General features: G+C 49.1%; 1 protein-coding gene across 5 annotated transcripts in view; it reads right to left on the bottom strand.

Moving 5' to 3' along the window:
* Positions 1-14,808, bottom strand: part of CADM1 (cell adhesion molecule 1) — a 137,271-nt gene that overhangs the window by 38,559 nt on the left and 83,904 nt on the right. For all 5 annotated transcript variants that reach the window (XM_030965007.1, XM_030965005.1, XM_030965006.1 and 2 more), the window contains exons 2-5: positions 6,361-6,507; positions 5,324-5,476; positions 2,807-2,944; positions 956-1,111 (exon numbers count right to left, since the gene is read on the bottom strand). In XM_030965007.1, the coding sequence (XP_030820867.1) occupies positions 956-1,111; positions 2,807-2,944; positions 5,324-5,476; positions 6,361-6,507 (594 nt within the window). The remainder of the gene's footprint in view (positions 1-955; positions 1,112-2,806; positions 2,945-5,323; positions 5,477-6,360; positions 6,508-14,808) is intronic.

The raw sequence follows: 14,808 nt of genomic DNA on the forward strand, positions 1-14,808 counted from the left end.
GTATCTGTCAATTTAGGCAGTATCTGATCATTCCTGTTTTCCTCATTACAGGAACATTACTTCCCGCTAGTTTCGGAGATACGAGAATTGTAACCAAGATGTTCATAATGAAACTACATAATGAAGCAGATGAAATAAATTAATACCAAACTTCCTCTCCTCCTTTCAGTGCGGTGTAGTTGAAGGGACCCTACAAAAACAAGGGCTTTGAATTGTCTCAGGGCCTGGCTTTCCAAGCACACGGCCTCGCTGTAGGGACCATCCCCCTTTGCTTTTGGGAGATGTTTCAGAACGCAGGGATGCATGTACACACTCCAAAATCTCCACCAGGTGCATTTGGGACCACAGCTATTTCCAGGTACCTGCTTGCTGCTGTCATGTACAGTGGAGCAGCTCCTAAGGGAAGTGAGATGCATTATTAACAATGAACATGTCAGGAGCAGTACAGGAAATAGGCTGGCTTCAATCAGTGCTGCTACTACAGGTTCCACAGAACTCCATTCTCTGATGTACAAATCCAGCTGATGCTGTATTTTCACAGTGCACAACACTGGGTTTCTCCTGCACAATACCCAGTTTTTGCCAGTAAACTCGCCATGGTGGCCAGTTGCTTTGGAGGGGGAGAAGCACTTTTCAGAGGTAAGCAGGTTACTAGAAGAAAAATACTCAGATTTAATCTGTTCTGACAATTGAAAAGCCCAGCCAGAAACCTTTGATGCAAATTCTATGTACAGAGAGTTATTTCATCAGAGAACAAAGTATTTATGGTATCAGAGAGAGCTGGGAAAGTCGTGGCTTCACCCATGAAGTGTTACCTTACATTGTGTTTATGATTTCTATGTAACACGATATAATCCTCATCGATGTCGGAATTTTATAACATGTAGGGAATGGCTGCTGAACTCCCAAGCACACAGTTTTGTATATGAAGAGAATTAAAGGTTCTGCTACTCACACATGACTTCCAGGTAACGCTGTGTCTGCAAGTCCTTGACAGCAGGGTGATCCACCAGGCAGATGACGGGGACGCCGTCGTCCTCGCGCCCCACCTTCAGCAGGAGCTGGCTGGTCACCGTGTACATGTCAGACCACCGCTCCACCTCCGACTTGCCTGGGCAGGGAACACAGGGACAGGGGAGTGAGGGCAGGGGGCAGCACCCTGCAGCCAGGCCACCTCCCTCCCGTCCATGCTCCCTTTGGACACCCATCCCGTCCTCCTCTCCGACAGCCTCCGGCCAAGCAAAGTCCACGCGATGTTACTGCAACGATTAACACCATCCCCAAATCCCCAAACTCTTAAATCAATGAGCTACAAATCCCCTCCCACTCCTGAATCAACAATCAGCTACAAAAGCGATTTAACAGATTAAATTAATTAAAAGCAGCATGGGTAGGTGGGAGCATTCGGCAGTGCTCTGTTTGAGGGAGGGGAGCCCAGCTCGGGACTGGCTGCCTGAGGGATGCCGTGATGGAAACAAGCAGGAAGACAAGACAAAACGAGACGAGACAAGACAGCAGAAAAAGGATTTTTCCAGGAACTCAGCAAGCGCCTGCTGACAGCACAGCTCCTCTCTGATCTGTGCCTCTTTATTTAAGAATTCACAGGCAAAATTGCTAAGAGTAACTTCTGTAGCAGAGCTCTTCCAGACACCAAATATTGCTGTATAATATATGAGAGTGAAACAGGTGACACATGCAGACACCCCTTGATATTTGGAGGAAAAGCTTTCCCATGGGCAAAGCCACACTTCCTGTGATTCACAAACTCACAGCCAAATGTTTCAGTCTCTACTCTGTTAAAAAAATATCTGAAGACTGAGCTGGGTAAGGTGGTATTACATAAAGCTCAGCATTCTTCCCAGGGAACTCAGAGCTGGGATTCGACTGCTAACACAAGAAAACTCAATCAAGAAGCTGCACAGGTCAGGCAGAAAGGGACAAACATTTTGTCCTGCTGCCCACTGGTATGGTGAATGGAACCAGAAAGGGATCATTAACTCCCTGCACATCACGGTGCTGGGACACAGCAGGGCACCACTGGGCCAGGCAGCAGCTTTGCATCCCACCTGTACCAGCATCCTCCCAGCATGCGGCCTGCTCAAATGCTCTGAAGTGCTGGGCTTAAAGAGAGGATTTTATCCTGTCCTTGCAGGGGAGTGGGTTTGAAGTAATGAGTCTGGACTTCTGCAGAGAGTCCGTCAGCATCTCAGGCTGGGTAAAGCACAAAGGTGTTGTCAACCAAGCTCACATCTACATGCAGACTTAAACTAACAGCGTGTCACATGCAATCAGAGTCAGTGACTTGAATGTGCAAGCACTGGGAGCCACCAGACTTCAGGGAGTCAGAGAAACCCATCTTAGATGAATATTCAACCGAACACAGCGAAAACGCTCTACAAACAAGGGAGAGCTAGACATGAAGGTGAATTGCAAATCTTTCCAGCCCAAAGCGCAGACGATCCCTCTCGTACCTGAAACAGGGCAGAAAGCTACACAAGCCATGCAGAAATGAATTCAGTGCACAGCCCTGGGCTCCTCAAGGTCACCTGCAGTTACAGCAGGACTCCAGAACCCGGCACTCGAGGCTGGCAGGTAGGCAGAGGACCAAATGGAGTTCAGCCCCCTGTGTTAGGGAATAATCTGTCTGCCCACACAGTCCTTTGTTCCTCAGCTGGTGCTCAAAGAAGCTCGCTCTACTTTTCTTACTTTTTTTCCCCTTAAACTGGCAGCAGAGAACAAACACCCAGCGTTACATAAATCACTTCAGCTCCCTGAACAAAGCAAGGGACTGAGGGGACACATCTACCCTTTAGCTCCTTGTTGCCTTTGAACCATCTGATGGTGGTGGCTGGTCTGCTGGCCATGGCAGTGCAGTTCAGCTCGATCTCCTCTCCCTCCACGGCGGTTTCTTTCTCGATATCAATTACCAAATTGCGTGGTGGCACTGGAATGGGAAACACAACACAAACCAGATGAAAAAAAACATCTTTTGATCGCTAACACAGGACAAAACCTTGAGGAAAACCTGTAAAATCTACTGCACGAAACAAGCAACCAGCATTTATTTGATCTTTCAATCAATCAAACCCTTTGATAGGTGGTTTTGCAGTAATTGGAGTGAGCACTTTCACTCTCCACCTAATAATCACCGCAGTCTCACAAATTATTACTTATCAGGGTTGTAACTTTCTGTTCCCTCTCCCAAGCAGGCACGGTTCCAGGGAGAGCCGCAGCCTCCTGTGCTGCTCGGGTGTGTGCTGCTATTTAAAAATCCAGCTTGACTCCGTGCACATTTCCTGACTTCTCTGACAAGGAGAGGAAACACAAAAGCTGACACTTGGCACTGCATTACTTACCAAGCCTCTAACCTCCACGGCAATTTTTCTCTCCTGCTGTTCAGCTCCAAGGCTCAGCCGTGAGCATGGAAGCAGGCCAGCAAACATCAACCTCATTTAAGATGCTCGAAAAGCCACTGAGCGCAAGCCTGGAGTGGAACAGCATCCCTTGGGAACAGCTCTGCCCCCCATCACACCCCCACAAACCACCCCAAAGCCATCCCAAAGGGAGAAGGGAGCTGGCTCTACACCCAGCCACAAGTGCCACATCCTTTGGGGTGGAAGTGCCACATCCTGTGCCCAAGCACACTTCTTCCCTAGATCAGGAGTCTCCCAAAACACGAAGCTGGAAGATTGTACCCAATGAAAAATCATCCAGTAATACTGAGAAACAGGCTGTAACTCCAGGGGTAACAACCACTGCAGCACAGCCCAGAAATGGGACAAATGAGCTTAAAAATTAAGACATGGGAACAAGGGAATCTCTTTCCCACGAAAGCACCAGCAGCAAGGCAAAACCCAAGAAAAAGTGAACAGCGAGAGCTCTTATGGCAGAGTCACGGCTTCAGAAAATCCCAGAACTTCCAAAGGAAACTCAACTTTGCTCTGATCAATGTGATTAAGCAACTGCACAGTTCAGATGTGACTCACAGGTCTTAAAGCTAATGAAGAACAAATATGTATAAATACCATCCAGATGATCAAATGGACTAATTAGTCACTTGTGGCTTCTCTCTAAAAAGAACAGAATGAGCTACATATTTGAGACTTTCACATGTTCCAATTAAGCATGAATAAATCTACATACTGTGTCACAGAAGACATGAAAGTGCTGAAGCAAACGTGCAGCTCCCCCCGAGTGCCAGCTGCAAAGGGGGACACCTCAGCACCTCCCTCTGCCCTCCCCAGCTGGCAGCAGCAGAGGCGGGCCAGCAAAATCAGCCTTTGACACAACTTCAGCTCTGTCAAAGGCTGGGTGATGGCCACGAGATTTTTGGTGGGGAACAAGTTCCTGGGAGGAGCAGCCAATGCCAACACGGAGCACCACTCCTCCCCCCTGGCTCATTAGTTCCCCTAATTTGGGAGCCAGTAATAGAAAAGACAGGCAAGACAAGCCGTCCCTGGCATCACAGTGCCCAATCTCTCCATGCAAGTACTAAGACCCCTCCTTCATCTTCTGCTGATAAACCTCCCTCATCCTGGCCTGCTTCCTGAGCTGAGGTTTGACCTGAGAACATGACAAAGGTGACAAGAAAGCACCTCCTTTATGGATGTGGGAGAAAGGCAGCACACACACTGGCCATGCCACAAAGGCTTCTCAAGAACAACTGAAGTACAAGGCAAGAAAACTGACTTTTCCCTCAGTTCTAAAGCATGATTCATGCTTTAAAAAAAACCCAACAAAAACCTGCATTATGTCTCCCACTTGAAAGACACGCGGTGCTGGCGTACAGGTGAATGAAATGAGTATTCTCCTTTCAAACACCTTCTCAGCATTGCCAGCAGTGAAATCAAATCCAAGGAACTGTTTTTGCCTGTGCACGATTAGAGGCAGGAGCTGGAAGAGCTTCCTGTGCCTGTGAGCGCTGGAAAGTGCTCGGAAACTTTGAAGGTGTTGATAACTGTAATAGCAAGAGTAAAACTGCTTATAAACATCACTTAACAACATAGAAAAACCTAAGACCCAAATCTCATTAAGCAAAAGAAGGAAGATTTAAACTAATCAGCAAGTGAGATCTTACATTAAGTCACCCTCCCTGATTCAGGTTCTCTCACTAATAGAGCCTTAAAAGTTGCTGCTAATCGGCAGGAACTGCTCAAACAGAGCAGGAGCTGTCACCGCCAGCATTGCTCCTGTGGCCACACGTGCCTGGCCATCAGCACCCAGGGCTCAGTCCTTGCTTCCAATCCCCCTGGCAGGGGGCTGGAGCTCTCCCAGCGCTGCACAGACCCCACCCCAGTGCCCCTGTGTGTGCAGGGCTCCTTACCCAGCACCGTGATGGTGGTGTAGATCTCCTGGGGCGGGTCGGTGTAGAGCTGGCAGAAGTACCTCCCCTCATCAGAGATGGACACGTTGGTCAGGGACACTCGCAGTTCGCTGTTGGAGAAGTTCACCAGCTGGAACCTGCTGTCCTTCAGTGCTGTGGGGCAAGCACAGCCTGGTGACTGCACACAGAGGGGCAGCGTCCCCTTCCCACCACACCACAATCCCAAAGATCCCCACAGACAGCAGCACATCAAGGTGAGCACCCCTGGGCTCCTGATTAGCTGCTTCCCACCTTGAAGCTGCACCTATAAAATCTTTTGGTTCTCAATAATCAACATGAGCCAATCACAGGGCACAGCATGAAATCTTTGGACATAGTTTTCTTACCAGGTGGCTTAGGGATGTTAGATGCTTATGGCGTCTATACAGCCCCAGCACCAACTGTAGGCACTCAGGGACAGCCTAAATGAGGAAGGAATTGGGAGAAGTAGAATTTAAAGCTTTTTTCCTGTCCTGTTGCTTCCTGGGCAGAGGACAGGCGTGTCCCCACAGTGACACTAACACAGACCATTTAAAGTGTCTCATTGCAGCGACTGTGGCACTGTCATCACAGGACAGACATATCCACTGGACATGCAAGTGATGAGAGATTTCAGTTTGAGTATAAAGCAGCACAGATTGTCCTGAAATTTTCAGTCTTTGGTCTGAAGAGATTACTCCTGAGAACGCTGCGCTGTCTCCGTGTCGTCCTGTTCAATTTGTTTGTGTCAGCTAAATATTTGGCATTCAATTGCAATTCACCCTGAATTACAACAATCAATTCCCATTGCAAAGTAAGATGCTCTGACTTTTAGAGGGGACTGTGAAGTTTTCCATTAAGGGGAAGATTATGATTGTCTATCTCACCTACCTCCACAGAACCAGTGAACCGTAAGTGCCCAGCATTGCACAAACAGGAGGGATCTCAGCAACTCCCATGTCCTGAGCCCAAGTGAGGCACAGGAGGAGTCACGACCAAAGGAGGAACCATAAACTTACGCCTGAAATCTCTGAAGTAGATGGTCTGCCTGTTGGGGTTCAGGAGCTGGATCACGGAGTCATCGCTGTTCTTGACGCGGCAGCTGATGGTGGCCACGTCCCCCTCCACCACGGTCACATCCTCTGTCACCAAGTTCTGACCATGACCTGCAGGACACAGCAAAGCAGGACTCAAGGTCAGAAATGACACCAGCGGGTTTCACTAGGGAATGAAAAGCTCCACGCCACCAATGGAGGAACATCAGCCAGTGAGGCACTGACTCTGGGTCCCCAGCCAGCTGGTAAAGCAGCAATGAGAAAGGAGTTCTGTGATGGGAATAGAGGAAGAAGGACTGCTGCCCCACACAGAAACACCAAAAATTCCCTTCCTCTCCCAACAGAAAAATCCTGTTAAATTACTTGAAGGAACAACTCTCTGTAAGAAGCACTTGTCCTTTGACTGGAGCAGGCAGACTTCAGGGAATCAGTCGTTACTCACTCTGTGTAATCAGCAGGTGCTATTAATGTCCAGAGGCAGGGGTAAAAAAGGATCCCGTGCAATTATGCCGTGGGAGCCTTGTAATCATTTACAGGTCACCACCCCAAAAGTCTCCTCCTAATGAGGCGAGGCACGCTGAGACATCCGCCCCGAACGCCAAAGACACGGGGGATGGCACTGGAACTGTGCCTTGCATTTCAATTCTTCCATAACTCCTGGGAATCAAAGTGGGAGAAGTACTGAGACTTTGATTGGCAATGCTCCAAATGAAGCCAGGATGCCACAGGCTGGGTGGTCAGAGAATCCTCTGCTGCTCCACAGCTGCCTCAGCCGCCAGAAACCCAAAAACGCAGGATTGGATTAAAGTTTGCACACAGGAAATCTGGGGATCATATTTAAACCCCAGTTTTTCTCTCACCCTGCATTTCCTTCATTTATCTTTCTTTCCAACTTGCCTTTATAATTTGACATCCCTTGGAAACAAATGTTTGACAAAAAGGTTGATCATTTGGAAAGAGAAAAGAGAAAGATTGATAAACCATCAGACTCCTCTCCACACCTGATGGGCAGAAAGCTGAAGTCTGGGCACATTTTTCTGCCCTCTCAGTATAAATTTTAGATAGATTCTCCAGATTGATGAACTTTGAGGAGCAACAAGAAGATTTACTATCAATCAGTAACACCCATATTGGAGCACAGACCCCCAGCCCCACTCAGGAGGGGCAAAGAGCCTGTCCCAGAGCTCTGCCTGGCTCCTGCTCCACACTCTGTGCATCAGGATGAAGCTGGTCCTGCCCAAAGCCCTCTGATCAGAAGATGAGCATTCAGCCACCCCACCACACTACCAGCACCCTTAATGTGGTGTTCTTGAACCTTGGGGACACACATTAATGGCTGGACTCAATCTTAGAGGGCTTTTTCAGCATAAATGATTCTGTTCTCAAATCCCAAACGACAAGGGCCATGCCACCAGAGCCCTGCCCTGCCTGTGCCACGTGCTGCCCTGGAGGGGCTGGAGCAGCCCTGCACAGCCACAGCCAGGCCCCGGCATCAATGAAATCAAACATCTCAAAAGTGGTTCAAGCAAAAATATTAAACATTACTAACTGCTTCTGGGGAATAATTTTATCAAACCCATTCAAAACAAGGTTCTTGCACAAGGATCAGCTTGATATGTTCTCATAAATGCAATATTCCCTACAAATCATTAACAAAGCTATTAAGATTCGATTTCCATCTAAGCAATTATTGCCAGCATATTTTTTTACATTTACTTTAAATGACTCAATCCTATTTTCAATTCATTAAACTGTTCCTTGCGTTTACTGAATTTTACATCAGCTTAGAAGACTATTTGAATTAATAAGAATTACAGTAGAAGTAATTTAGAAATAAATTATTTGAAGTTCAAGCCACTGAAGCTGTTCACACCGGGATGCTGCAGCATGAAACCTGCCGATGGATGGCTGCAGAGCCCAGCACCTCGGCCTGGGCTGGCACCAGATGCCTCTGGAGAAGGCTTTATGCGGGTTAATCGTGGGCAGGGAGCACATGAGGACACGCTGAGCCCCTCCATGGCTCGGAACAGCCTCAGCCTCCTGGGCTCTGCCTCTTTGCTCTCCACCAAAGGGTGTCTGACCAGCCCTGTCTGCTCTGCTGCCCTGAACGTGCTGCACCCAGCCACAGCGTGCACCCTCCGCATTCTGCTCCACATTCTCCTCTCTGCTCCCACGAAAGCTATTTCCACAAGCAGCAGCAATTACAAACTGTAAATTAAATAAAAACGCAGCACAAAGCAAGGACTCTTCAGACCCATCCTCATTGTCAACACCTCGGCAAGTTTCTCAGTAAATATTTACTGTCAGTGTATACGTATTTTGAGGAGCATTAAAGCACAAGCACACAGCATTGACAATGTTTTGGAACAGAAAAGGACAGGCTGGGGAGGGCAGATGAAATTTATGGACTCAACAGGGAATCTTAAGAGCTAAGAGAAGCAAAGGAAAATTACTGTTGAGAACCAACGTCAAATCCTGGGAATGCTTTGGAGGGGCACAGCACGAGCAGATCCAATGGAAAGCCCCAACAGAATGATATGGACAGATTTTTGTCTATCACATGTGAAGGGATTATGACAGCACAGTGCCCATGGATCAGACCAAAGCTTCCTGTTGGGACTCCAACACGAGGGACAAATCCTCATCCCAGCGTGTGAGGGACAGACACCAGGACAGACAGAGTCCAGGACTGGGCTCAGGGCCTTGAAAATCTTGACTTGGAGTACAAGGGATTGCTCCAGAGGGAGAGGAACAGGAACAGAAAGGAAGCCACTTTCTGGGGGGAGTCTCTGGGGTGAGCTCCTGTCTAACACATGCACCGGTGTTAACAAGCAAGGGAATCACCCAAATGGGAGTCTGCAGTCCCAGGAGGGAAAACACAACGTGTGCTTCCTTCTTTACCCAAAGCAATTCTCCAGCCTCATTTACTGAATCTCCCTGTGAAGGTGAAAAATGACACCTTGTTTTATACTTACTGGAAGGGGGGTGAGGAGGGGGACACAATGCTGGAGGGACGCTTTGGCTGCAACCTGTACAATTAATTTCTGCACATGTCTCCCTGCCTTAGACCACTGCAGTCTCTCCTCTTAGGGCTGCAGACACACACAGACGAGTAAATTGTGTTTCAAACAAGTTCCCCTCAGCTGGACACAGCCCAGGGACCTTGGCTCATATTCAGCGGTCACATGTAAAATCAATTCTTTCTCCGCTTGTAGGACACTGGGCTAGAGGGAAGCGTCAGGGAGAGAAGAGGAAAGATTAAAAATATGTGCTGGGGAGCATGGTTTTTCAATTTCTATGGAATTTCTAACCACAGGTGCCCCAGCGTGAGCTGCAGCCCCGCTGGCTCAGTCTGCAGGATCCCGACACAAATGCTTTCCAAGGAAGAGGGGTTTTCATTACACCTGAACTGTGTAAGCCTGTAAACCTAAACAAAATTCCTCTTAATAGACTGAGTCAGAAGAAACAACTCGCACAGATACACAAACTGCCCACGTGCTCAAGGAAAAAAGTGACACTAAGCTCCATTCCCAGAATTAACACAATTTGAATGTCAACATTCATCTATCAGTTTCAAGTACCTAAGAGGAAATGTGGTGGTTAGAGCAGAGACAAGTGGGTTTATAAACACTGAGCATCCACCTCCCCAGAAGCTTTGTCTCCTTTGTGTTCCTTCTCCTCCCTGAGCTGAGCAGCTCCTCTGCTCTCTCATCCATCACTGAGAGCTTCATCTCTTCCCTTTAACACAAATATCACAGCCTGCTTTCCAGGAAGAGAACCAGAACCGGAGACTCTTGGTCATGGATCAGACACAGGAAAAAGGAGGGGACCCAAAGGCCATTAACTAGCCTGCAGATCTGCCTCTAGGAGGGAGAGGAGAACTGCCAGGCAGTGCTGGGAGAAGCCACTGGAGCTCTGTGCATCCAGGCTCCAAGTCTTGAGAGACCGCTTTAAAAAGCTGCAGTCGTCACACTTGAACTTTGGAAAAGAACAGACAATCCACGCTGATTGTGCTGGCGGGGAAAGGCAATTGCTGCCGATGGAGTTAATTTCATGGCATCTTTTCATGGGCAACAGCTGGAGACCAGGCTGCCCAGGGAGCACATGGACACACGTGCGGCCCTAGTGCAGCAGGGCAGGGCTGCAGCAGGAGGGAACAGGCTGGGGCAGAATGCAGCGCTCCCACAGCCCCACCAAGGCCAGCCTGCATCCTCCGTGGGTGTTCAGTACACACCAAGAATCAGGTGTTCCCATCACCCACTCCCAAAAGGTCACTGTGGGAGGCTGGGCTGCAGGGAGGGCAGGAGAAGAGGCAGCTGCTGCTCCTTCCACTCCTGCACAGTCCCCAAGGGAAACCCTCCAAGGCCACAGAGCCTGGAGCCAGATGTGGCACCTCCGAGCAATTCTTCTGCCAGCGCCCTCACCCCAGAGGAAAATGTTGTTTTCCACCAAGGTTCACAACTAACCTTTTGCAACAGCAACTCTCTCTTCTAATAAGATGTAATTACCAGTTTTGTGACCCTGAGTCAAGCCTCTCTGAGATTTTTCTGCATTCAAGTAGCTCTTATTCCCTCTTCAGCATCTTCTCCATGGCCAGAAACAGACTCAGCAACTCCAATTCCCAGGCAAAGAGCTCTTCAAAAAAAGTGATGGTGGCAAACAAATAGAATTCTAGAAAGATCTCCCTTTTGAGTTAGTTCTGCGCAGGTCTGTCAGCTGCAATTCAGCACTGGGGAGTCCTGCCCATGAAAACTCCTTGCTGAGCACAAGGGGAACGGGGACTTTCCAGCAAGGTGCAGCTGAGCCAAACTGGGCAAGGCTTGCTCAGTGATGATGGGAATGGGGCATGGCAGCTCCCTGTCTCCCTCTGAGGCACAGACTACAGCAAATTGATACGGTAACGCTCACCTGGTATTTGGATTTTTACTTTCACATTTAACGCGTGTTATCCTTCCCTTATGCCGCAGCCAGGTTTAAGAGAATTGCTCTGAGGAAGGGCTCTACCAACAGAGACAACATTGCTGTGCCAAGTTTGGGATCCCCTGGCGACGCTCAAAGCCCCAGTTTCCATTTAGGAGGGAAAAAAGGAGGAGTGGGAGGAATTAGCATTCACGGAAACCGTTCCCAAAATGCTGATTTCCTTGATTCTCCCTGGCACTGTCTGCAGGGACAGAGCCACCAGGATCTCATCCCTGTCACAGGCTGTGGCAGCCCCAGCAGTCCCAGGGACCTCTTTCCCCTCCTTCTCAGCACAGATTTTCTCGGCGCTTTCGGCGCCTTCCGCAGCGCCCGCTCCTCTCCCCGCTCGCAGTCACACTTCCCGAGCCACTCTCCACACTCAGAGACAGCCTGCAAGATGGTGCTAAAAATTACTTATTGTGAGGAGCGAGTTTACGCTATGAAACAGCCACTTCAGAGAAATATACGGCAAATTCAAGCGAGTTCTGCACAGATATTAAATTTGTGTCGAAAAAAAATGCCATTGCCACCTTTATGGCTTTTCGAGCTTAAAGAGTAAGAATAAAAGATGACAATAGCTCCGAAATTACACTGGAGGCTGCACTGACTTTAAACATAGTGAATGTCTAGTGATGCAATGGCATCAGGGAATTCTTTCCACTGGCTGAAACCACAATGGTACAGGAACAAAAATCCTGTGTTATGCCCAAATTAAAGTATTTCTTTGGATCTTAAAAACAAAATTCATTTTTTCTGCCATGAAAGCCTCTGTGGCTGTGGCCAGAGCGTGTTTCAGACTGAAGCAGCTCCTTTGCCCTCCCTTCACACTCCTGCTGCCGCCAATCGCCCCGTCGGCGCAGATTTATGATCTGTCACCTGGGCTGGGATTAGATGTCACCCTTGTCTTTCTATTACCCAGATATTGATAGATCAAACTCCCTGGCCATACGTCGCCTGTCCCTTCAAAGGTTACTGCTGGCGGGCACTGGGGATCAATATCCATCTGCTCTGTCACTGACCAGAGGGACAAACGCGGCGAGGGAGAATTCGGAACGGCAGCACCAGTCTGCTGCTCTGCACATCCCAGGTTTGTGTTCCACACTTCTAATACATTTCTAAGGAACAGAAGCAGCTGCTCTCTTGCCTTGTTTCCAGCAGTTGATGGTCCATTGCCTAGACAGTAAAAGGTCACTTGCTAAAGACTGTCCTTCTCCCATAAGGTCAGGGGTTTATCCAAGCGTCCCCCAAGGACCCCGCTGCGAGCGGCTCCTCGGCTGTGCCAGGGAGACAGAACATCTTCTGTGGGAGCATCTGGGAAGGGGAGGCTGCTGAGGACTCTCAGGGGCTCTTGGGGGACACTGAGGGACAGAGGCAAGGGAGACCAAAAGAGCAGGAAAGGGCAAAGCTGTGAGTGGCCCCTCAGCAGAGAGAGTCAGGTGCCCTTCTCTCGTGTTCCCCCTGACACTCAGCCATCACTGGCAGCCAACACCTGCCAAGGACACCACCTAAAATCCACCCCTGCCATGCCCCAGCACTGCTTGGCAGCAGCATCAGCAAGGGAGAAGCTTCGACTACACGAGACGGTCCCAGCAGGCTGCTGCCTCCATTCAGTGTGTTTAAATAACACTCAGTTAGCATCAACACACGTTTATTATTAATGGAGCCCTAATACAGAATTCTTATCTGCATTTATCTTCCAGCTACATCACTACCAAGGACACCCACAGCCCAGATCCAAGGAAGGAGACCTTGATTAAACCCGAGTTTCACACACAGGTGGAATTTCCTTTCCCTGCCCTGACTTGCTCCATGGGGAGCTAAACCCTGATGAGGAGCGTAAGAGGAAGAAGCACAGATCAAATATTCAGTTTTCACAATCAAAGAGCATGTTCTGTGCATTTCCCTGACCACAACAACACCTGCTGCCTCAGACTCCTTTCTGTCTCTGCCACGGGGGTGAAACTGCAGCAGCCCCTGCCAAAACCTGAGCACAGGAGGAGAGAATTTACATGTTTGCAGGCTTGTCACCATCATTGTCACCTCTGTTTTTGCCCTGTGGTGGCCAGCAGCTGCCACCTGCCTCGCACTGAGCAGGGCACTGCTCACACCCCGAGCTGGCACCTGGATGTGCGGAGGGAGCTCCCATCTGCTCTGTGCCCACCTTCAGCACAGACCCCTGCCATGGGGCTGCCAGCCGGGGACTGCAGCTGGACAGGGACACGGTGGGGGAACATCCATTCCATGGCAGTGCCCAGGAACAGGGAGCCCTCCAGGGACCCATTGGGGAACACCCATTCTATGGCACTGCCCAGCAGCAGGGAGCCCTCCAGGGACCCCAGCACTGCAGCTCAGACACCCTCTGTCCCCTCTAGGTGCTCTGGGTGATGCCATTGCTGGTGAGGTCTGCTCTGGCACAGCTCAGTCCCTGGAGCCAACAGCACCTGCCTCAGGTGCGCCCAGAACAGCGATTCCCATTAGTCACAGCGACAGGGTTCCCAGGAACAAGGAATCCTGTTTCAACTCAGATGATGGGTTTCATTTTACTCTAATGAGCAGATATGTCTTATATCCATACCTGTAACCCATTTCTTGCAGACTTTTTCACATCCTTTCTATTTTTTACTGTCAGTAGCATCTGTCACAACGTGCAGCTTAATAATCTCTTTTAAACCCAAGAAATCTGTATTTCCATAAAGCACCCACAATGAATTCTGATCAACATCAGCCTGGTCTCTTCCCTGTAAAGAGGACCTCCTTTCAATTGCCTGCATATTTAAGTCTGAAATCTTTAGCTCACCACAGAAATAAGCAAGAAATAAATGGCAAAATTAATAACAAATGCACAAACCTGTGGCAAATGTCCTCAAAACAAAGGACCAACAAAGAATACCAGGGAATACTGTGGTTTTTAGGGTATCCTGGCCTTTTCCCACCCTTTGGCTCAGCATGCACCCAGCCTTAAATCCCAGCACTGTCCCTGTCCTGTCACACACAGGAGCGACTCTGTGAGCCTTTGACAAAACACCTGCCCTGCTGTTATCCCAAGACTGTGGTGCAGAAGCAGAAGAGGAAACATTTGCCAGCTGGAATGACCAAGAGCTTGCACAGTGACCCGTTTGCTACCAGCCCATCTCGAGGATAAGCCCTCCTCCACAGATCAGGCTGAGTTTCTTTTGCCCTTTGAAGTTAATTCCCAGTTTGCCATCAGGGAAGGAAAGCTGATGTCACTTTCCAGGAATTGCCAGGAGTGGCTTTGCTCACAGGTGTTACCTGTCCACTCCTCTTCTCCCTGGGCAGATGGGATGGCACAGTCCTGGATTTTGGAGCCCTGCTTGCCCACAGTGATTTATTTCCCTGCCCACGCAGCACCTGTAGGGACTCCATGCCATGAAGAAGGACACTGTCTCTAGGGGTCTTTCCCTTCACTTTCTTTTTACTCAAGTATGTCCCGTC

The sequence above is a fragment of the Camarhynchus parvulus genome, chromosome 24 (assembly GCF_901933205.1).
Source record: "Camarhynchus parvulus chromosome 24, STF_HiC, whole genome shotgun sequence".
Taxonomy (NCBI): domain Eukaryota; kingdom Metazoa; phylum Chordata; class Aves; order Passeriformes; family Thraupidae; genus Camarhynchus; species Camarhynchus parvulus.